This window comes from Notechis scutatus, chromosome 1 (genome assembly GCF_049901735.1).
Source record: "Notechis scutatus isolate UNSWTSFEM ecotype Mainland chromosome 1, rNotScu1.2, whole genome shotgun sequence".
In the NCBI taxonomy this organism is placed as follows: Eukaryota; Metazoa; Chordata; class Lepidosauria; order Squamata; family Elapidae; genus Notechis; species Notechis scutatus.
Window position 1 is genome coordinate 156,286,812 of NC_142009.1, and position 24,491 is coordinate 156,311,302.

Below are 24,491 nucleotides of genomic sequence, written 5' to 3' on the forward strand. Positions count from 1 at the left end.
GGAGACCTGAGGATATTTAACACCGTTCCCTGAAATGCATGCTTTAGTTTAGGCATCACTAGCACAAGTTGTAATAAAGCTGAAAGTTTCATTCTGCAGAAGGCACTGTCCTCTTGTGGACAAAGTTTGCACTGACAATTAAGCTCTTTTAAAACGGGTTCAAGGCAAAACCTTGGTATCTTGCACTTGGATTTGCTCACTCTGAAAAAAACCCAAGTTCAATGAACTGAGGCCAAACTATGGGATGAAGATAACAGAAGCCAAGCCTAAACAGAAACAAACCGAAAATAAGAGGAGGGCTATAAGCACCCTTTTATTTTGGAAACCAACAATTTAAATGACCCTTCAGAAAGTGAAATGCTTGCTGTTTTCAAACTACTATCCATGTTAAGAATTTTATACCATTTCAGATGATGCACTCTCCCTGTTCACTAGGCCTTAGCAACGCTATTAAACTGATGCTGTCTAAGTGTTAAGCAAATCACTGTGTGCCTCTGTGATTTAATTAAACAAGAATACAGTTCTCAGTAATTTTAAAGTATACGTTTCTAGTTCTCATGATCCCAGAAAAAAGATAAAGAACTCAGCCAGGAAATGAAAAAAAAAAAAGTATTTATTCTTTTATTTATGGACTGTGCAGTTTGAGATTTTGTTGAAGACAGCAAATCAATTTAAAGAAATAAAAAAAATTCTACTAGAAAGTGTATGAAAGCCAAAACGATTGATTTGAAGCAGTCATGTGTATGGGCACCTCGAGCAGTCACTAATTAACTCTAATTGGAGAGATTAGCTCTGAAACACACAACACACACACACACACACAGAGCTCACTTCCATGGACCGATCCAAATATACCCCAGTGGACATCAATCTTCAACATGCCTGACTACTTGTTCTTTAAGGACCTGTCCTCATCCCTTGTCTATAGCTGAGGCTGCCTAACGTCATATTTAATTGATCCAAGGTTATAACAATGTTTTCCATTGTTCTTCTGGCACAAGTCATGCTGCAGGCATGATTTTGGTGCTTCTCCCTGCGCCCTGATGGCTGGGCACTGCTCTCCATGACCCATTGTGGTTCATGCTGGTGGATTAACATGGCAGCTGGATTCTACAGACATCTGCCCACATGATGCATGTCTAGTGTTTTCCAAAGCCCAAGTCAGATTTTGCATGGGTTCCTTGTTTAACTCTCCCCTTGTGAGAAAACACTGGAGATTTCTTCCTGTTTTAAAGATCTTTTTAGAAACAAGAATAGAGGCGCAGTAACAGCATGATTATCAACAAACTACTCTCCACCACTATTGTCTTTAAAAGCAGTGGGAGCTGTGGGGGACTTCAATCTTCAAAGCCATCAGGCAAAAAAAAAAGCCCCCCCCCCCCACTGTCCTTGAGGAGGCAGTGAAAGCGGACAACACTCAGCTGGTGTCTCCCTCATCCTGCACCTCTGATCAGTCAACCCACTTTTCAATTTTGGACACATGCCTGCTCCTCTCCTGAAATAACACAGGATGTGATTTCAGAGCTAGTCAAAATGACAGCACTTCTGGGCTGACGTACTGCCATTAGGACAACTTGAAAGATGGGCTCAGGGCATTTATGTTGTTTTCAACACGATTATTAAACTGTCAGCATGGTTATAATAGCTTCTGGTGGAGGGAGAATGCTAGCTTTTTGACTTCCAGCTTCTCATCAATCAAAAAAGGCTCACTGTAGTGCGTAGGAGAGTGATCTGTGATGGGTTTTTCCAATTCAGAGGAGGTGGAGAGATGCTGCTGGGAGAGGACAGGCATCAACCAATCCCTGCTTTCGACCTGGATCCCATTAAAATGCCCAGGGCAGTTCCACTTGCCAGCATCATTATTGAGGGGAAATAGATGTTGGCTGTCAAGCAGAGCAAAGTTTAGCTCACAAAGCATCTGTCTGGATCAGTTGTACATGACCTGCCTGCACTCAGCACTGTGGAACAGTGGCCAGTGAAAAAATACAGCCATCTACCCGAAGAAATATAGGCATCTGAGCTGATCAATGATTTAACTATTAAAGAATATTATAAATTGTTTCAGGGACATCAGCAAGAATGGTGCCTTCTTATTTTGCAATATTCTCTAAAGCTGGCTCATGAAATTGTAAGCACGGTTAGAAAATGCACAGCTCTCTCCAATGAAATCCAATACTGAGGCCATAGCAAAATTTGGATAACCACATTATACCTTCTGCTTTCTATCAGATACTTCTGGTGGAACACAGGCTGCTTTCATATGTGAAAATCAATCATATTTTGTCTATAAGACATAATAGTCTGATTTGCATCTGGTTAATCTTTAAAGAACTCTTTCCCATTCCTTATGCAACTTTCCAAAATATTAACCAAAGTTAATATTGCATGAAGAGCAAGATGCCAATTTTATTAACAATCACACAGTAGTTACATCCATTTCTATCTGCCATGAAGACAGGCAGACAATTCAATATTCAAAAACCTAAAGATATTTTTTTTTTGCAGCATTATATTTCCATTAAACTTAGGAGGATATAGATACAGGGAGAAAGGTGTAACAATTTATGTAAGATCCACCCAGAAACAAAAAGTTGCATTTGCTCAGCTACAACAAAGAAAAGTTTAACATGAAATAGGAAGGAAGGAGTGGTTTAATTGCAATTTATGTTGTATTTTCTTTCTTTTTCTTCTTCACAAACGTTCAGACTGCTCAATGGATACTCTGTATGTTTCACTGGGGCCAGTCCTCAATTGCAGGGGCAGTTCTGGTGGGTTGACTCTGACCTTTAGCTGGGCAGGGTCCAGAGCAAGGAGTTGACGGATGTTATTATGATCAAAGGTCGTTGCTTGCACCTGGGGCTCTGCTGGCATCCCAGGCGAAGCAGCTTCTCGGAACTGCATCTCTCTTTTAAGGCACCTTTTCTTTATGAAGGTACACAACACAGTGAGCACTACAATGAGCACAGTGATGCAAAAAACAGTGATTCCAACAATAAACTCAGTATAGCTGTAGAAGGACTCTAAACCTGGAGATAAAAAAAAAAGACTGTTCAACCCAATCATGGAAATGGATCTCCTATACAAATACGTTGGTCAACAGATTAAAGCACAGGTTAGGAATTCTAGAAGACCAAGCATCTGAACCAGAGGTGGTATTCAGCAGGTTCTGACCAGTTCTGGAGATCCGGTAGCGGAATTTTGAGTAGTTCGGAGAACGGGCAAATATCACCTCTGAGTAGAGATTTTACAGTATCCTTCCTCTGCCATGCCCATCAAGCCACGCCCACAGAACCAGTAGTAAAAAAAATTGAGGCCAAGCATCTTTGGGTAATATCAGACAAAGCAGATTTAGGCCTAAGCCAGAGAACATCAGTTTGGGTGTATGCTTGCTACATTCACTATAGCTGTCCAACTTATTTCCTCCAGTGTAAATTCTAAAGAACATGCAGCTTTTTGTGGTACAGTTCACAGCTGGGACATTTTCATTGAAAAAAGTTCAGTGAAAACTACTGCTTGACTGTCCACCTTTTGTTAATAAACCTCTCCGCACACTATTTGGAGCAATTTTGCAACTATAATTAAAATAGTTTGACTTGTTCATTCAGGAAGAGAATCTATTAAAAAGCCTCAATAAGGTTTGATATCCTACACATAAGGAAAGCCAACCTGAAACAGGAATGGAACATTAGACTGACAGCTGAATTAGCATGCACATATATAATATTGGTGCGAACACAAACATGCACGTGCTTGGGGAGTGTGTGTGTCAAATTTCAAAAGTGTTACACTATGGCAAGGAAAGAGTACTTTAAAAAGCATGTCCAGCTTCATCATTACATTCTCAGATGATATGAGCCAAAGTGTAACTACATCAAAGGCTCTCTGGAGCTTCATTGGAGCTACGACGGCCTAATCTTATTCCACCGGCCTCAGAAGCCGCCATGGGAAGTTGCCAAATTGAACTGCCAATGCAGATTGCATAGCAATGTTGTCAAGATAAACTCTTCCTAACTTGCTTGCTGTTTAACTTTCCTATAAACTCTGCTTTTTTCCTCAGAAAAACCCAACTGCTGCACCCACAAACTTTTGTGCTGAGAAGGGAATTTCAAATCCAAAGAGGCATCGGTGGCAAGCAGGCGGTGCAGCTTGTGGCTTGCCTCTGGCTTGTGAAGCCCATGATAGCAAAGTCTTTTGCATAAAAGGACTGAGTCACAGGGTGAGTCATGTGAAGCATTATCAGACAGAAACATGTGTCAGGCTAAGCGTTTCCTTGGGGTGGGCAGCCACATGGAGAAAGGGAAGAACCAAGAGATTGCATCACCTTAGGCTCCTGCTAACAGCCTCACATTCACCATTTTTGCAGCCTTGTCATGTGATGTTTCATGATGCAATGTGATGTGATGTGATGATAGGATCCTGTAATGATGTGATGTGATGTGATTTTTGTGCCTTTGAGTCTGTGTTGACTCCTGGGCAAGTCCCTGTAGTTTGCTTGGCAAGATTTCAAAAGTGATTTGCCATTGCGTCCTTCCTAGGACTTTGAGGGAGTGGCTGGCCCAAGGTCACCCAGCTGGCTTCGTGCCCAAGGCAGAAATATAACTCAGATCCTGGTTTTTACCTTATGCTTTAACCACTAAGTCAAATATTTTACTTTTTTTTGTTTTGTTGCAGCATGCTAAGGCAATTCTTTTATGCCTTAGCAAATAAACAGCAAACCATCACCAAGAATCTGACAGAACTTTTTAGTGTCCAAATCCCCAAAAGAGGTGGGGATAGAGTATCATAAGGACCCACCTGATCGTGGATTGCGAACACACAGAGTACCCGATTTTGTCAGAGAACGATCCTCGTATTCTTCTTTACAATGGCAGGAGTATGTTCCATATTCGTTGAGACAAGTGGCCTCGTTGCCACATAAAGCAATTTCAGAGTTGCATTCATTCACATCTATCACGCATGGACAAAACAGTTTTCCATTAACAGGTGATTAAGCTTCCAAAGACAGGAGTTACTGTTTTATTGGATATTCCCTGATTAATAAAATAATTGCTTACCTACCTTTCACCAGTACAGTTTGGACCTTACCAGCTGCCACAAATGCACCATTAAGATCTTCCAGTAAGTGAGATATGTTCTTTTCTTCTGAGGTTAAATGCACCCAGAATGTGAATATCAGGTTTGGGCCATTGTCTCTACATAGAAACATGGAAACATCTTATTTTTTTTCCATTCAACTAAAAAGTTAGCTATCGCTCCCCTAAATCTTGGAGCAGTACTCACCAGGAGTATTGAAAAGTGTAATTCAATCAGATCTGAAAGACGAAAATTGCCTAAAGTGTTCTACTTTTAAGGGTTAACCACATCTGTCATCAAGTTATATAAGCAAAAAATAAAGAGCAGATTTCAATTTTATTTCAGATAGGAGAGAATCAATCAAAAAAGGAATGTTGTTGCAAATTCCTCCTCCCACATAGAAATACAACTGACAGAAAATAACACTTGATTTTGAGGTATACGAAGGAAATGTTTGCTAACACCACAGGGCAACCTATATTCAGTTGTCATACCTGTCCATTTCAGTTTCTTCTTTTCTCATAATTTCCTTTAATTTGAATTCTTTGATTTGGTTGGAGAAGAGTTTCGTTCTTTCTTGTACCTGGAAAAAACCCCAAAGAGTTTAATTCTTTTAAAATATGTTTAAACAATAAACATAATGTGCCTGGAGAAACATCTTCTAAGAGATGTCAGCATCTTATCTAGCCAGTAGGATACAAACTGAAGCCTACAAAGTGCCCTTAATTATTCTAAATGTTATCCTTGTGTTCCATTATTTTATTCGATATGAAACTTGAACATCTAGCCCACTAGATGAATTTTGGTATGTATTTAAACGCACACACTCCCTAATCCATTTTTAAAATAAGTTCTGCATCATGAATTTTCTTACCTGGTGCTTAATGGAATCAATGAAAGCTTTTTCCAGAGTGCTTCCAACAGGTGGGAATTGTCCTTTCTGTTCTATTTCAAAAACTATTTCAAATAGAAGATCTGTAGAAGAACCCGAGTTGCCAAAACACAATAAGGCAGATAATACATGTATAATGTAATTTTAAAATGTTTTTAAAAGCCTATAAGGAAGCAGCCTAATACAGCTTTTCTACACACAGGATGGTATGTTCTAGCCATACACGGATAGTATAGGAGATGGTAAGAGTAGGAGACAATGGGTGCTTATGGGTGCTCCGATATTTAATAGGGAAGATTTTTTTACCTGCTAATTTAATGTCACAACTGGCAGAAAAGCTGACCCCATTCGGTACAGGCTATTTTTGTATAGACCTACTTTGAGATTACAAATGTTATAAATGCCAAAAATTTTGCCAATTTTTTTTTTTGGCGGCGGGGGGAGGATCAGAATCTCCTATTCAAAAGAACTTACTTAAGGGACAAGTAGCTTTTGTTAATAACAGTCAATTGTTAAGTCATTTAAGAGTCATTGTACAAAATAGAAAGCAAAATTTAAGAAAACAGTGAGAGACAGAGAAGAGACACAGGTTCCTCACCTCCAGGATTGTGTTGAGAGTTCAATACAAAATAGTTTTCATGAGACCTGAATCCGGGATTTGTCTCTATGGAAGAAGAACAATGGCAAGATATCAACCTAGCATTTGGACAGGACTGTTTTTCCCCCAGCATCTTAAAATACAGTAATTTGCCACTCAGAAATATTTTCAATTCTATTAAAGCCTTAGTTAGCAAGAACCTTGTGGCAAATGTATTCATTTATATTGCAACTCTTTTCTGGGAACTCAAAATGGCGTACATAATCGTTCCTCTTTATATTTTCCCCTCACACCAACTACCCTGTGAAATAAGCTAGACTGACTTGGCAACTAGCCAAAATCTTTAATTAAGTCTGCATGGCTGATAAACTGGACTGATTTTACCTCAGCTCAAACAATGGCTGATCACTCCAGTAGCTAAGATAAATGGGCCACGGTTCCCATCTAAGTCCCCCCCAGATCATTCATGGAGGTAGCTAATGCAGGTTCAGATCCATCCCCAGGATTGAAATCTGACTACACCTTTAATAATGTCTCTTTGCAGCAGTCACCCATTGCTTTAGTGGTGTCCAGAAAGGGGAAGTTGGGGATAAAAAAATATTTGTCCAGTACAGGTAGTCCTCAACTTACAACAGTTGATTTAGTGACTGTTAGAAATTACAATGGCAATGAAAAAAGTAACTGTGGACCATTTTTCACACTTACGACTGTTGTAGCATCCCCATGCTCGCGTGATCAAAATTCAAAATTGGCAACTGACTCATGACAGTTGCAGTGTCCTGGGGTCATGTGATCAACTTTTGCGACCTTCTGACAAGAAAAGTCAATGGAAAAGCCAGACTCACTATTATTAAGTATTCTACCTTATGATTCTTAACTCTTGACGAATGTATCTTTTCTTTTATGTACACTCAGAGCATTTGCACCAAGACAAATTCCTTGTGTGTCCAATCACACTTGGCCAATAAAAGAATTCTGTTCTGTTCTGTTCTACTCTACTCTCTACACTGCACTGCACTGCACTATTCACTAAAGAACTGTATTCCTTATTTAACAACTGTAGCGATTTACTTAACAACTGTGGCAAGAAAGGTCAATAAAAGGGGTAAAATTCACTTAACCAATGTCTCACTTAGCAACAAAAATGTTGGGCTCAATTGTGGTCGTAAGTCGAGGGCTACCTGTATCCTAGGATCCAGGCCTCTTAAGAAGGTCCAGACCAATGTTTCTTCCAAGGCTCTTGATATCTCCCTTTTGTAATCATTAGTCAACCTTAACAAAGCAATTGCTGGTTTAGAATGAATGAGCTGGAAGGGACCTTGAAGGTCTTCTAGTCCAGGCCCCTGCTCAAGCAGGAGAACCCATACTATTTCAAATAAGTGACTGTCTAGACTCTTCTTAAAAACCTCCAATGATGGAGCACCGACAAGTTCTGGAGGCAAGCTGGTTAATTGCTAGGAAGCTTCTGCTTAATTCCAGATTGCTTCTCTCTTTGATCAGTTTCCAGCCATTGTTTCTTGTCCTGCCCTCTGGTGCTTTGGAGAATAATTTGACCCCCTCTTCTTTGTGGCAGCCCCTCAAGTACTGGAATATTGCTATCATGTCACCCCTAATTCTTCTATGAAGCTTTCTATATCTCTCTTCCAACAGAGTTCAGCTGTACAAGGCGTTTATCAGATCCAGCATGGAAATAAACAGTTTAAAAAACAGGACTTACCATGGGATTTATTTTTTACTTTCAAGAGAATGCTACTGGTTGGCAACCAACTAGAAGGGGAAGACAAAAGAGTTGTTTTGGTCCGCTTCTTTTGCAAATGCTCTCTATTCCTGTTTATTGACTTCTTGTATTGTATAGTAAAAGCTGTGTTCATCTGAGTTCTCATCAGCCAATTTGAAGGCATAACTTTGGGGTTCGCAGTTGTGGAAGTACTCATCAAGTAATCATTAAATGACTTCAAAGAAGGAGTAGGGTCCGTATCAGTAGAGGCTAAAGTCAGAGTATGATGGAATTTGGTTTCCATAGTAGACTTGGAGGGACTTGCCTTAATTCCTTCAGATGCAATTATTTGCACAGGAGTGTTGCCATTCTCCGCTGTATACACTGGATTGTCCATCTGCTCTCCTTTATACATTTTGGTCTGCTCCAAGTGTTGTGGAGGTTCTGTTAGATCTGCCTTTTTCTTGGAGACCTCAGAATTAGGAAGCGGCATTTGAAGCATTTCTTCCTGCATCTTTGGTGGGATACTTTTAAGAGATTGGACTGGAACTCTCTGTTCTTCCAAGGAGACGTGAGGAAAAGTAATAGCATTCGTGATTTCCCCTTCAGGACTTCTCACATGTGTTGTCATCCATTGTGTGGTTGTAGAGACATCATTCCGAGGACTGACAAATTCAGCGATAGCTCCATGGTTTTTTGCTGTTTCCAATGTTGTCATTCTTTGAGGATTATGAGTCATGTGTGGAAAGGTTGAATAAACATCTGGCTTGTGTATAAAAGCTTCTTCATTCTCCACATCATTTGATTCTGATACTAGTGTAGGACTTTTCTTCAAAGTCCTACCATTGTCCACAGATGGTTTTGTAACTTGCCTTCTCTTCAAATCAGATGGACTAAAGCGAACTGTTTTTGTTGACTTCAAGAGAGAAACATGCATATGCTTGGCAACAGCTGGTTTTAAAAATGTTTCTGTCCCTGTGTTAATAGTCTTTTCACTTGTCACAGACAGCCAATTCTCTTTGCCAAGCGATGGGGTAGTCGACATAGTTTGAACTCTACAGCCTGTATGCAATACATGTGACTTGGATCCAAAACTGCTGTTAGATTTCAAAACTGATTTTTCAACACTTGTAGAATTTACATAATCTTCAAATACATAGTACCGTCCTTTAAAGTGCTTGTGACTTTGGTTCTGAGAAGAAACTTCTGACAAAAATACTACATAGATGGCTATTGCTTGAGTAGCAAAAATCAGAGTACCATGGTTTCTGCAGGCATATACTACTTTGTTTTCAACGCTTGACAAAACTCCTTGGAATAAGATTCTATCCTGATTGTCATTACAGTTTGACTTTCCTTCAAATCCTTCTATGTAAATCAGGATATGCTTGTGAGGACCAGCCCATATGGTCCAGTTGCACCAGTTATTGGTTTCAGCTCCGTTTAATGCTGGAGGAGAAAAAGTCCCAGTTTTGCCTTTCAAAATAACATGGCAACTTTTTACAGGAAGATACACAGATAGCCAAGGAATCCCCAGTTCTGCGGCAGGAAACATAAAGACATGGCATTACCATCATTTTATTGATCAAGTCTGGTTTATGCTAGTAGAAGATACAGGCTAGTCTTGTTGAAATATTTCCCACTAGGAGTAGTAACCTTGACAACAGGTATTGAATATATCTCATTTCATTTTGCAAATATTATTTCCCCCGTGGCTAGAATGTTAGAACTAGAGAAATAAAATTAGTCAGACTCTCATTGGTATTTAGATAAAATGCTTTGGCTTTCCTCTAGGAACCTAAAATGATTGTATATTCACACCATCCCTTCCTTCACTTGACTAGAAGTTCCCTTATTAAAAACAAGACAAAAGTTAGGCAAAACCATAACATTTAAGACAAGACACAACCTTTAAACTCAGTGTGCATGTTATCTGCAAAATAATGATCTGACAACCTCTTTTAGGTTAGGACAAATTATCCAGGCAGTTTTTAAGAAGACAAAAACTGGTAGAAAAAGGGTAATACTGTACAACCTCTTATTTGTTTCCATTTTCTTTGTGTATTGGCCCGTAACTTTGGGATTCTTCTCAATTTGGGACTATTCTACTCATTTGTAAAGAGTGGCTATAAATAGCTGAAAACTATCTAATTGTTCAACTTCACCAGCAACATTTTGGAAGGAATAATGGTAAAGCAAAGCTGATATTTGAAAGCAATGTTTTAAACCCATGGCAGAAAGGTAACAATCCCTGTGTCTTAAACTACAATGCAGTTAGATACTAGGCACAACACAATAGTACACCAATAATAAAAATGTAGGAAGTATTAAAATAATTAATCCTCAGAAGGTATAAATACAGATAGACATCAATAGAAAATTCCGTTACTGAAAACTAATATGACAAATATTTCAAGCAAACAAGGTTTATTTCCAGCCTAACCTATTCCAACACCACAGCAATGCTATATGTATTTAGTCAGATGTATTTTCCATTTGGTTAGTTTCAAATTAGAGAGGAACCTCCCAATCTGAGCCACATGTTCACCATTAACCTCAACTCAGTCATATCCTTGAAGTGTATTTGAACTGGGTTGTCTTTGTGAATTGGTGTGTCCATTCTTGAAGTCAATACCTCTGCAAGCAATGCAGTTCTCTGTTTTACCAACTCTCAAGAGGATAAAATCACTACTGGTTTGATTATCTTTGACTCTTAAGTATATGGAACTGACCTAAATTCAATCACCTTATCTTTTTAAATTGTATCAATTGAATCATCTTTGTGCTGTAACACTGAAATGATTTCACATAATAACCACAATGGCTTCCCATTGTGCCTGGACTTCGTGCTCTAAAGATAAATTCAGTGACATTGTGCAGTATAGGCAGAGTCCTGGGCTAATTCTGTTCTATCTTTTTTCATTCCTATTGTTTTTAGGTGAGTGTTAAGCATTTGGAGACCAGTGAAGAATTATAATAAACACCTGAATAATACATTACATCAGTGGTGGGATTCTAATTGTTTTACTACCAGTTTTGTGGGTGTGGCTTGGTGGGCATGGCTTGGTGGGCGTGGCAGGGGAAGGATACTGCAAAATCCCCATTCCCTCCCCACCCCACTAACCTGCTTTCCAGCTCTGTTCTCCTGTGCAGGGCAACAAAAGAAGACCCAGCCAATCAGCTGGGACTCGGGAAGCAGAGAATAGATGGGGCAGGGGCAGTCAGAGGTGGTATTCGCTGGTTCTCCGAACTACTCAAAATTTCCGCTACCAGTTCTCCAGCACTGGTCAGAACCTGCTGAATAGCACCTCTGCATTATATGTATACATGCATTACATGTATGTCATTGATGCCACGAGGCCATCTTCTAGATTGGGAATAGCAAGCAGGAGAGCTGCTCCAGTTGTATCATGAGAAAGTGGAAGTTCTTGTCCATCAGCTAGGAAAGGACAAGGGTTTTCCATCCTTAAAGAAATAAAATGAGAACTTTCTAATTCTGTAACTAAAGGAGCAGCTGTGGTTTTGCTATGGTTAAGATACGGTTTGGTAACTAAATTCCAACGGAAATTCCTTTTCACTTCTGACCTAAACCTGTCTGATTCATGTGTCATTTTGGAAGTTCAATATGAGAAGTATCAATTCTAGAAGATTCTTGGTAACAAAATCTGGGACTCAAATGCAATTCTTTCAGATTATTGTATGGCAGTATCAGAGATGAAATGACTTTTGAACGGCTGGCTGCTTTTTACAATAGTATCAACATTAACCAACATTATAGAGGCTTAATCATCAAAGATTGGTGCAATTCCAATTTTCCATTCAGTAGCAGATTTAGCATCACTGAAAATGCACAGTTCTACACAGCTGACTTATTGGTTCACCTTTTTTATGTCTTCAAAAAGAAGTCATTTTCATACAAGAATGTCTGCAATTTTCTTCCATGATTAGTAGCAAGATCCAAGCCAATTTCTCTGCTCATTGTTTCATGAAATAGAACATTTTGGAGGCAACTTGTCAGCCCCTCTGGTTCGAAACCCTGAGAACTAGTCATTTTATTCCTTCCTGTCAGGGGAGATAGGGAATGTGCAACCAAAGTAAGACAATCCAATTGTGCCAATTTGCTACTTGTCCACAGGAGGTTCATAATAAAGTGATTATGATAATTTCAAACTGGAATCTATAATTTGGCTTGGAAATTCCATTTCTCATGTGGCACTAGGAGACTTGATTAGCGTTGATAATTTTAAGTTACTATTATCAGAATAAACATTAATAGCACCTCCAACCAATGATGGGCTTGGCAAGCTTCACTCTAAACTTTCTGCCATTTTAATTTTCTGTATCCAGAGGCATACTTGTAAATAAATACAATGTTAGAGGTGCTACATAGCATGAATCAGAGGAATACATCCTAGTTACAGAAGACGCTTACAGGCAAAGAAGTGATAAAATCTATAGAATACTGCTAGGATTGCCAGAAACTGAAGAATTTTACTCCTTCCAGCCCACTGAAGAAATGCCTGTTTAATGTGTGAAAGATTGCTATGATGATAAAGCCTTTCTAATATTTGCCACCCATATTGGGACTCCCAAACCACTAAATACAATTTATAAACAACTAGATTTTTAAATACGCAGATAAATCTATCTATATTTGTATCTACAGGATGTGTGTTTGTGTATGTATGTGTGCCTTTTTGCTTTTGAGTCTACACTATATAATTATTATTTTTCAATATTATTGCAGATATGTGTTATTGGAAAAAAGCACGGGGAGGTGTATAATGTTCATTTTGTTACTGTTGCATGAATATTTCTTGAGAAGTCTATATTAACATATTAATATTGACTAATGTACCACATAAGCAAAAATTTTCTGGTTTAAAGTTTAAAGTTCTGGTTTCTTTAAGCAATAATGCTATGAAGACATAACAATGAATGTTGCTAAACTACGCAATTGATATTTCTAGGTTAAATTTATTATAGCTGCCCAACTCACTCATTTGGGGTCTAATCGTTGTAAACTGTTCAACTCCAGACAGCTTACAAATATAAAATATAAAACTCAGTACATTCCCCACCTGTAGGAGAAGAATGGCAGAGTAAAAAGATGGATCAGCCTAGAATCTCTATCTAGCCAACCAGCAAACTAAGTCCAACTGCCCTTGAGTACCACTGATCCTTAACTAATTCTAACCAGGTGCTGACCTAGTTGAGAAGATTCCTGTGCATAGGCCTTTAGCAATAAATCAGTTAAATTGAACCTTCATGTGTGGATCCTGGTTCTTTGCACCTGACATCTTTCCTGGGGACAAGATTCAGACAAAACCCTTGATGGGCTATGAATCAAGCTGGGATCCTAGGACCTGTTGACAAAACTCTGACTTCAGGGCCTTTGAAGAGTAGTCAGGTGGGGGCCAAATCTTACCTCTGCAGGGATGATGTTCTATAGTGAGGAAGCCACCATGGAAAAGTCCCTTTGTCTTGGTCCCACTAGATGGACCATTTAAGTGGACGGAACCTATAACCAGGGCTGCGATCTGACCGGTGTAACTACTGGTTCAGTGATTTACAATTTGCACACGTGTAAATTGTCAGCTTGCTGCCTGGACAGCTGAGCAGCACTGCGCATGGGTGGACAGCAGTTGAAAAAGGACTTTTCCCCTGCTTTTTCAACAACTGCAGCTGTGCTGCTCAAAGCACTGAAAAAACAGGAAATAAAGGTAAGGTAAGAGCCCAGGTGGGCAGGCGGGCCAAAACACCAGCAGACATAGAACCGGTTCTATGTCTGCTGCTCTTCAGAGCTACCGGTTCTACAGAGCCAGTCAGAACCGGTAGAATCCCACCCCTGCCTATAACATACCCTGCCTCCCCAATCTGGTGGGTTATTTATATAATTGGGAAGAGACAGTAATTCATGTAACCTGGCCCCAAGCCATGTAGGGCTTTAAAGATGATAACGATCACCTTGAATTGGATCCTAAAACAAATTGGCAACTAATGTGGGCCATTACATTTTTAACCAGCTAAAGCTTTTGGATATTTTTCAAGGTGTATCACAATAATCAAAATGAAAGGTGACTAGGACATGGGTGACTGTGAGCAGGAACTGTTGGACAGGAAAGGGCACAATGGAGGCATAATCTGCTGTTGTGCAGTAGCCTTCCTTGGATTGCCACCTCATCGAGCAGGAGTTGCAAGTCCAGGAGAACCCCCAGATTATGTACCAGGTGTGTCTGGGGGCAGTAGAACCCCACCCAAGACCAAAGGTGGCAATTCTCCATGAACAAAAGAATACCAAACCCAGAACCATTCCCTCTGGTTCACTTTCAACCTCTCGTTCCTCATCCAGCTCTTACCCACCTCCAGGCACTCACCATGGCCAAGATATACATATGAGTAATTCCAAAAACTTCAAAAACAACTGTTGAAAATAAAGCCATCTCCAAAAAGAGCCTGCCTCAGTTACAAACCATGCAGAGTCATTTTGGCAGCCTTTTATTGCTACAGTTCAGTTGCTCCTTCAGGATTCCGATTCCATATCCACAGTTCCTATCACTTGCCTAAGCGTCCTGCCAAGTTAGATCTTGGATTATTCTACTAATAGTGTCCATTTGGCAATACAGGAAACTGGTGAGGAATCAGTACAATTTGAAAAAAAACTAACAACCCCCCCCCCCCCCAAGATCATAACATTTAGAAAAAAAGGGCCAGAGATTGTAGGACAAGGATGAGTGGCACTGTAACATGAAAGCAGCATGAGATTTTAGAAAGATTGAGTGAAATAATTGTTCTGAGAGCATTGCTGTGCTGGAGGTTCAGGTGAATGTTGACAAATACAGAACATAGTCTCCCCTTCTTCCCTAGATACTTCCCTAAAATTACTCCTCTGGTAATTTTCCTGCAAGTACAGTATACTTATTTCAAAAGAGGCCAAACTTACAATTTAGTTAGGAAAGAACTACTCTAGCACAAATCAGAAGAAATAGTTCATCCTGGTATCTGAATCCAAGCAGTTTAGGAACATGAACTCCTTTGCTGGAGTTCATATGTTTTTTTTTCTTGAACTTCAGAGTTAGCTTCAGGTTGAAGCTAATTCACATAAAATTAACATAAAAATGATCACGTTCTTTATTTATAGAGAATTGAAAGCTTACCTGGTTGGACTTGCTGGGATACTTCCAGAGAAACCTTTGTCTATATAAATAAAACCCAAAAATTAAATCATGTTCAAGGTGATAATGCTGCCAATCTCACTTCTAGAGCAACTCAAAATGGACTTTTGCTATATTACTTTATACTACAGCTAGGTTGCACTTTAGGCTCAAAAAGCAGTTTAGGGCCCAATTCCTTCAATTAAACAATTTTATCAGGATTCTAAAAGTGTGTCTTCTCTGTAGTAGTGCCTTCCCTCTGAATTCGGTATCCCTACATGATCCAGATGGTTCTACACTGCTGTTGGTTAGGAGGGATATACAAATCTAGGCAGGCATAATAATAGACAGGGTCCAAGCATTCTTCCTTGATTCCAGTCATGGCAATATTTCAACTTATTCTGACTAACTACAAAGTTCAATGTCAGGTTAGACAAAGTTTGCCAACAAAATGATGCATTTATTTAGCCTATAGTGGTACTTGAGATAAGGGTCTCCTAGAGACTGGAACATGTTCATTACAAACTCATAGACAAAAATGTTTTTTGCTTTGTTCTGACATTTAGTGCAAAAGCTCTACTTACCAGTTCCTTGTCTTTTATTTCATCAGCATTTGGAGTCTGTAAAACCCTTGGAACTTGAGTGGTAGCACCATTTCCCAACAAAAAAGCAAAAAATAACAGAAGAAAAAGCATTGTAATAATTTGTCAAGCACCTTCATTGAAGATAGATGCCTATGTGTGATAGAATGAATGCACAAGTACATATATACACTCATGCAGTTGTTTCTTTTCTAGAGCATTCATGAAATATTCTGCTTCTTAAATTTAAAGCATTTAGCTTCCTTTGTTTTCCAGCCTCTTGCTCTTAAATTTCTGCTTAACTAGGCAGGGAAAGGTAGAAGACTGTTCTTTTTGAGCATGTCCTCTGCTCAAATGTTCCCTATTATCTCATCAGATTTAAAGGTCCCAAATGGCCCTAATTAACAAGTATAGGCCTCTTTACTGTGGAAGATCTTGAAACAGAGGGAGAAGTATTTGCAGATTTACTCCAAAGTTTTATGGTTGTAATAGTTAATTAGACCCAACTAATAGGTTAGCAAGCATAAGGAACTCCAGTGTGATTTGGGATATAACCCATTCATGATGATTAAGTTTAGGGTGAAGATTTATAACAGAACTAGATTCTCTGCATGTCTTCTCAAAGGTGAAAACCATATGCTTAGTAAAGTTTGCTCAATAAATAATAAAGTTCAGAATATACACATACATAACTTTAAAGCAATGTTTCTCAAAGCATGGTCCAAGGACCCCTGGGGCTGCCCCAAGACCCTCTTAGGAATCCATGAAATCAAAGTTTCAATGCCAGCCTATGTATAATCAATATTAAAATCCCATCAAATAATTGTGAAAAGTGGCAGTAAATGTGTGTCAATTTTAATTTGTAATATGGTAAATATTACTTGTAACCTGTACAAACAAAAGTTGTTTTGGGGGTCTTCCATAATTTTTGAAAGTGGGAAGTATCCTGAGAAAAAGAAGTTGAAGAAAAATGGCTTTAAAGCAGGGGTCCCCAAACTTGGCAACTTTAAGACTTGTGGACTTCAACTCCCAGAATTCTCCAGCATAGTTTAGCTGGCTGGAGAATTCTGGGAGTTGAAGTCCACAAGTCTTAACACTGCTATGTTTGGCGACCTCTGCTTTAAAGTATTGTGTAAATCCAGCCTGGATTTTTTTCAGATCTTGTAAGTTTTATCACAATACTTACAACCCTTTACTTCCCATGTTAAAGATCTCTCTGCCGCCTATTTCTCCTCCCCCCATAGAAGGGTGGCCCTGTAGCGCCCTCTTATGGCTGTCTGGTATGTAGCAAGAAACATGAACTATGGTAAGTATAGTAGTTAAAAGAAGCACATTCTGTGGAAACTAGATTTCCCCAGGAAAGCACATTCAAGCTAATTGAATAAGACCATTTTATTAATTTCCCTATTCTATCTCACTCCAAAACCTGCCAAATATTTTAGTATGTGCTTTAGAGAAGCAATTATGTCTCAAAATGTGACATCGTTTCCAAAGGAGGATATCATCTACCAGATATTGCAACTTCATAGTTGAATAATCAATGGTTTCATTTTGTCTCTCCTATGAGACTGATCTGCAATACCAAATAAACAAGAAACCATCAATGGAGGAATCTTCTCAAAGGATGGAGAAAGCTTTACTCAGTACGTTTCTTTCTTTTCCCCCCAACTGATACACTGAATATGTTTCACCTGCAACACAGAAACTTTATGCTAAATAATTAACTACATTAATTTTGGAACAAGGTTCATGGGGTTATGGGATTTGCTTTTGAGTAAAAATAGCCAGACGTAAAGGACCCTACTGCAACATTATAGAAAAAAAAAATGGAAGAAGAATCCCAGTTTAAAGAATAGGCTTAAATTTATCAGCTTAATCCTTTCTCATTGACGTACACCTATTCATTAGACTCACTTCCTTAGTTAAACCAAGTATGTATATTTGCTTGGTTTTGCTAAACACTTGTTAATGTAACCAATGAGAATTATAAACCATAGGTTATAGCTTAGCTCATTGTGTGAATTCAGCAAATTTTCACTTGACTTAAATTACATGATGACGTAATGGGGCACCATTAAATGATCTAAAGGATCAGGTTAGGGAGAGATCATCATGATGAAAACTGTATCTCATGATCACTGAGTCAGCACCAATTTGATGGCACATAATCAAGAAGCCATGGTTAAGCAACCCAAGTATGTTTGAACTCAGTTATTGGCTTGCATGCTAACTACAGAGCAGTATTTGAAGCAACTTATTAGTACAGTAATGGCAATGCAGCCTAGATCACGTCGATAATGATAATAAAAGAAAAATACCTGTCCCATCCTGCTGAGTAATAACAGCTTATTCAACTTAGCTGCATTTGGAAAAAAATATTTTTCAGGTGAGACGTTATGGCCTGGAGGCAGAAGTGAGTCAGGGCAACTCTTGTTTTTTTTGTGGGGAGAAGGAAAACAAGAGCGAGTTACTACTGGAATTCTATAGGGTCATAACTTTTGCTCTAAACCAAGTAGGAAGCTAGGATTGGATACTTTTAACTTTGGTTCCACATTTTCTGGCATTCGCTGAAATCAAACTATGGAAAAATACTGAACTAAGGTCAAAACTGAAAAAGGTTATTTATGGTCAATGTCCTGGTTTCAAACTTTTCTTTTTCAAGTTGATGTGCTCAAACCAGAAATGAATACGACCGACTGCAAGCAGAAATACTGTTAATGTAGTACTCAAGGTAAATGCCTCTGGAATTGGTAAGGAGATGAGAAGGGGTGTATGGCACGGGTGCCAAACTCACAGCGTCACATTGCCGTCGTGTGATGTTGCATGGTGTTTTCTCGTTCACGGAGTTGGGGTGGGCGTGGCCTGCTCGTAATGCATCCAGTTTGACACCCCTGGTACTATACGACAAGGATGTGTGTGGGAGGGGGAATGTCAAAAAATCAAGATGGTAACAAGTGAAGTCCTCCTTTTTAACTGAGCATTGCACCTGCGTGATAAGAAGGCCAATCTTGAACGGTGTGATTGTCAAGCTCACATTTTTTGCCCCCCCCCCTCACATGACTATAACTGAGTCATGGGCAGTGAGTCTCTCCCAAGGGAAACACTGATTCAGAGAATATAGGGTTTCTCTAATGATGGTTTGACAACAAAAAACTCTCTTTTGCTTTTTTGGCAATAAAAAATTTGGTCATTACCAGAGCAATGCCTTTAGCTAGCCTACACACGCACTGAGATTTATTTAGATATTTTATGAACAGCACTTGAATCTAACATCAGGAATTGTGTGATAGTTGCTGGACAAAGCTGTAGAGTTCTTGTGACTAATAGTTGCGGAGAAGAGAGTATTGTAGTTTCTTGTTCCAAATTGGAAAAAAAAACCTGCACTTCAGTGGTGGGATTCAATTTTTTTTTACTACCGGTTCTGTGGGTGTGGCTTGATGGGCATGGCAGGGGAAGGATACTGTAAATTCTCCATTCCCACCCAACTCCCAGGGGAAGGATACTGCAAAATCCCCATTCCCTCCCCACCCCACTAACCTTCTTTCCAGCTCCGTTCTCCTGTGCAGGGCAACAAAAGAAGACTCAGCCGATCAGCTGGGACTCGGGAGGCAGAGAATAGATGGGGGTGGGGCCAGTCAGAGGTGGTATTTGCCAGTTCCCTGAGCTACTCAAAATTTCCGCTACCGGTTCTCCAGAACTGGTCAGAACCTGCTGAATACCACCTCTGCTGCACTTGCTCAGTTCTCTTGTTCAGCATTTATAAAATATATTTTGCATTTAGCATCAAGTAGATGTAAGTGTATCCTCAAAGAGCAGATTAGTCCCAATAGTATGTTCATTCTCTTTAGTTATTGTCACTTTTCTCCATTATGCAGCTATAAACCTATACATTCAGGAGGTACATATGCCAACAATGAAACTGTGGCCTAGTTTGCTTGGTTTTTACTTAACATTGCTTTAGGAATCCAATCCCTGTATTTTCTAAACCATGAATTGCGATTTAAGGTATAAGCAAAGTATATTAATTAGCAAGCTATGGTTTAACAACATGGTTTAACTCAGGGGTGGGATTCAAACTTTTTAACAAGTGGTTCTGTGGGCGTGGCTTATTTGGTGGATGTGCCTTGGTGGTCATGTGACTGGGTGGACATGGCTTGGTGGTCATGTTATTGGCTGGGCGTGGCCAACTCAATATCACTCACATCGAGGCACGCATCTCCTCGCCTGGCCTCTTATGACTGTGGGGATGCTGCAACAGTAGTAAGTGTGAAAAATGGTCATAAGTCCCTTTTTTCAGTGCCATTGTAACTTTGAATGATCACTCCTCACAAGCAAAGTACCAGCAAAGGAGGGGAAAAAACTCCAGAGATGCTCCTGAAGCAGGAAGTCTAGTCCTGCCAAGAATGTAATAAGGGTTAACGGAGAGGCAGTTTCTGTAAGTAACACCAGAATGTTTCCTTCCTGCCTTCCTTACAGGATTAGGCCAGAAATTTCTTCTAACAACCTGTTCTCCAAACTGCTTAGAATGTTAACATCCGGTTCTAGTGAATAGGTGTGAAATGGTAGAATCCCACCCCTGGCTTAATTAATGCTTACTTTAGATGCTAAACTAATTGACAAAGAAAAGTTCCAATGTATATAATTATTAAAAATATTAAATTAGAAAATCTGTACATTGGCAAAGTTTACATCTGTCAAATACACAAGGCCACACTGTTTGGATCTGCAATTTATACTATGCTGGTGTATTGCAACATCCTAGGTTCTTGGGAAAACTCAATGCAAATGAAGGCCTCCACCAGTAAAGAATTGGCAGCTATGATTTCACATTGTTGTGTGTATTAAATTTATTTATTAAATTTATATACCACCTGACTCCCAGCTACTCTGATGGTTATAACAACCTTAAAGAGTGAAGACTGCCTCAACATTGAAAATTATGGCAGTGAAAAAAAGGAAAAGTACCTAGAAAATGTACTCAACAGATCAACTGTAACTGTCTGAAAATTCTTTTCTTAGTTCCTTTGTAGAAAAAAATACCGTATTTGCCGGCGTATGCCTCCAAGTGGGGGGGGTCGTCTTATACGCCGGCAAATACGGTATATCCACTGCCGGCTTTCGGATGCTTGTGGGACGCAGCAAAGGCACCTCTGGCTTCCCAGATCCCCCGCGTCGCTTCCGCCAAGAGCCTCCCCGCGTCTCTGAATCAGGTTCGAATCCCGCTCGCCTCGCTCCGCCCGAGGCTGCAGCGACTGGGGGGAGCGAGAGCGTGGGTCGCTCCTGTCGCCCCAGGCAGGGCCATGTGAAGGCTGCCTACCTTCCTGCTCCTCCCACGGCCCCTGGCACTCCACCCTGCCGCTGCAGCCCCAGGGATTTCTGGAGGGCGTTTCCGGTGACCCCGCCGGGATCATTTGGCTGACCTAGCTGACGCGTTGCAAGAGGACTCTGTTGTGGGAAAGCCCGAGGGACTCCGCTGGGAAGAGCCAGGGTTCTGGAGTAACGCCTGCCTACTCCGAGACACGCTCCTTTAGACAGTCCATCTAAGAGAGTTCAAACATCCTTCACTCCCAACACAGAATAACATACACACTGTGTAAATATTGGATGATTAGTTACCGTATTTGCCGGCGTATAAGATGACTTTTTTGCCCTGAAAAACATGCCTCCAAGTGGGGGGGGTCGTCTTATACGCCCAGTCGTCTTATACGCCGGCAAATACGGTATATTCAAATGTTGACAAAACAAGAAACTGGGGTTTCCTTAATTGTGGATCTCAGTTTATTAGATAGCAGTCTCAGAAGAGGTACTCATTTCTTTGTCTTTTGCTGGTTAGATAATTCTTTGTTTGACTAAGGTATTTTTTGGCTGCACAGGAGTCCCGTATCCTCTTTTAAACTTGCAGCTTTTCAGTGTAAGCAGTCTCATGATGTGAATATGCTTGTGGGTTCTCTGTGCATTTTGCTTGCACAGAGTTTTGAGTCATAGGGCAAAATAACCACTGAACAAACTAAGTACTTGTATCGCAAATGTGCACCTGGCTAGTCAAGGATATGCCCCACTTGAGGCCCGTGGACTTACACATCTTCGGGGAGCTGAGTATAATCCATATTACCTTGGTTGCTCCAAGGTGGCTATTACACCCAAGCAGCATGTTTCCACCCCCATTATTTGTAACACCTATTTCAACTGGACCAAAAAGGTGTAAAGGCTATGATGATGTTCATGCTGAAAAAAAATATGAACTTGTAATTTATGGATTTGAAGATTAGAAAAGTAGATTATGGAAAGAGGGAAATTATGATGAAACCTTAGAGCAAAATATAAATGCATTTAGAAGTTTTAAAGATGCATTTTAAAGATTAGAAGTTGATTCTTTACCATTTTTTCTTTTGCTATTTTATTTTTCATATATTCACAATTTTCTTCTATTTTCTAAAATTTCTATTGCTTTTATGTTGTTAAAGGTCTCTTTAATAATAGCTTATACGTGTGTGTGTGTGTGTGTGTGTGTGTATATATATGATATATATATATATATATATATATATATATATATATATATATATATATATATATATATATGATATATATATATAAATACACACACTATATATACCTCAGAAAACATTATATATATATATATATATATATATATATATATATATATATATATATATATATATATATATATATATATATATATATATATATATATGTTATGTCCCACCTTCTAAAATAAACAGTTAAGGCTGAAAGCAGCAGTCCTTGTAAAGAAAGGCAGCAAACAGGAAAATGTTATGTCCCACCTTTTAAAGTAAACAGATAAGGCTGAAAGCAACAGTCCTTGTAAAGAAAGGCAGCAAACAGGAATTTTCACAGATAGCTCCAATAAGTAAAAGTTCCAACTAACTAAATCCAAGACTCAACAAGATTCTTCAGATCAAAGTCCTTCACAAAAATAATTCCAATAAGTAGAAGTTCCAACGAATTAAATCCAAATCCCAACAAGATATTTCAGATCAAAATCCTCCAAACTGTGCTCTTCAGTTCTCTCTTGCAAATAGACACTTTGTTCCGGACAAAGTGCAAAGTCATATCTCTCCTTTATAGAGTAACTAATTAGTCTAATTGCTGGTCTGCTCTCCTACTGTAACCTCGTTGGTTCCTCCTTGTCAGGAGACGTCTTGTCCTGACATCTACCCAGCAATCATCCAAATTATCATCTTCTTCACCTGAAGATAACATTTGTTCCTCATTATCACCCGTTCCCGGCTGACCACCTAATTGAAGGGTGGAGGAGTTTGAAGGTTCAAGCCGATCTTGCAAATCAAATGCATTCATCTCCTCCTCATTGTTAGAACTTGCTGATTCATATAAGTCCTCCTCGCTGGAGCTGTCATTCAAAAAACCTGTAGCAGATGCCGGAATCACAACACTATCCCTCACCGCAGGGCCCTTCCCCGGGTCTGGCGATCCGGATGCGGTTTCAAGGGAAGCGTGCATGAAAGTCTCGAAGCAGATCCGAAGCATGAAGTGTAGACGCATCCGTCCAGGAACAAACCTCCGAGTCATCTACCCTCCTCCTGACCAAATACTGGAAGCGACCTTTGAGCCAACGGGAATCAAGGACGTCGACCACCGTATCGTCAACAGCAGGCTCCTCAGAAGGCAATGATAACGGACCCGGTTCAGCAGAATCACGTAATCGACAAACAGAAGAATCAGGAATCAAAAGAGATCGATGAAAGACGGGTGAATACGCATGGATCGTGGCAAAGTGAGGCGGTATGCCACGGGATTAATAACTGCCTCAATCGGGAACGGACCAATAAACCGATGATCAAGTTTTCTAATAGGGCGATCGACCTTCAGATGTTTTGTAGATAGCCACACTTTATCACCCACAACTAACGGAGGTGTATCTCGACGGGACCGATCTGCAAACCGCTTATAATCTTCTTTTGCCTTGTTCAATTGTTGTATCAGTAGACGGCGAACTGCGTGTAGTTCTTCCAAAAACTCTCGGGTCTCAGGAACCGGGAATCCATCATAGTTAATGGGAAGAAACGCGGATGATAACCCATATTTGCAAAAATGGCGTGACACAGGTGGAGGTATGCTGCGAGTTGTTAAAGCGAATTCTGCTAACGGGAGGTATTTCACCCAATCGTTTTGTCGCAAATTAACAAAACATCTCAAATATTGAGTAAGAATCCCAATCACCTTCTCCGTCCCGCCATCAGTTTCGGATGGTGCGCTGACGCTTAAACATACTTTCACTTGCAAAGCCGCCATTAACTGTTTCCAAAATTCTGCCGTAAACTGGACCCCACGATCAGAAACCACTCTATCAGGCAGTCCATGTAGACGGAAGATATGTTGCAAAAATAACTGAGCCGTGAGTGCGGGACGATGGTAATTTCCGACAGGGAATGAAATGGGCCATTTTAGTCAACATATCCACTACCACAAGCAC

At 39.8% G+C, this 24,491-nt stretch overlaps 1 protein-coding gene across 2 annotated transcripts; it reads right to left on the reverse strand.

Annotated features, from left to right (window-relative positions):
• Positions 1-616: 616 nt before the first annotated feature.
• LOC113412638 (uncharacterized) lies at positions 617-18,828 on the reverse strand. 2 transcript variants are annotated; one of them, XM_087949130.1, is made up of 10 exons: positions 18,334-18,828; positions 16,019-16,071; positions 15,438-15,477; positions 8,281-9,819; positions 6,564-6,629; positions 5,948-6,048; positions 5,568-5,656; positions 5,059-5,192; positions 4,795-4,947; positions 617-3,026 (listed from the first exon to the last, which is right to left on the reverse strand). In XM_087949130.1, exons 4-10 carry the CDS (start codon positions 9,323-9,325, stop codon positions 2,692-2,694), a joined length of 1,923 nt encoding a protein of 640 aa, XP_087805256.1. In that variant the 5' UTR covers positions 9,326-9,819; positions 15,438-15,477; positions 16,019-16,071; positions 18,334-18,828; the 3' UTR covers positions 617-2,691. The 2 variants fall into 2 exon arrangements, with proteins under 2 accessions (XP_087805256.1, XP_087805255.1); XM_087949129.1 differs by lacking the exon at positions 18,334-18,828 and having other exon boundaries at positions 16,019-17,047.
• Positions 18,829-24,491: the final 5,663 nt, after the last annotated feature.

Excerpts from the sequence above, each read along its gene's own strand:
- LOC113412638 (XM_087949129.1), bottom strand. The coding sequence starts at position 16,129 with ATGCTTTTTCTTCTGTTATTTTTTGCTTTTTTGTTGGGAAATGGTGCT. Across the intron at positions 6,630-8,280 it reads AGTAAAAAATAAATCCCATG|AGACAAATCCCGGATTCAGG; the intron begins GTAAGTCCTGTT and ends CTTCTTCCATAG. Across the intron at positions 4,948-5,058 it reads CCAAACTGTACTGGTGAAAG|ATGTGAATGAATGCAACTCT; the intron begins GTAGGTAAGCAA and ends CATGCGTGATAG.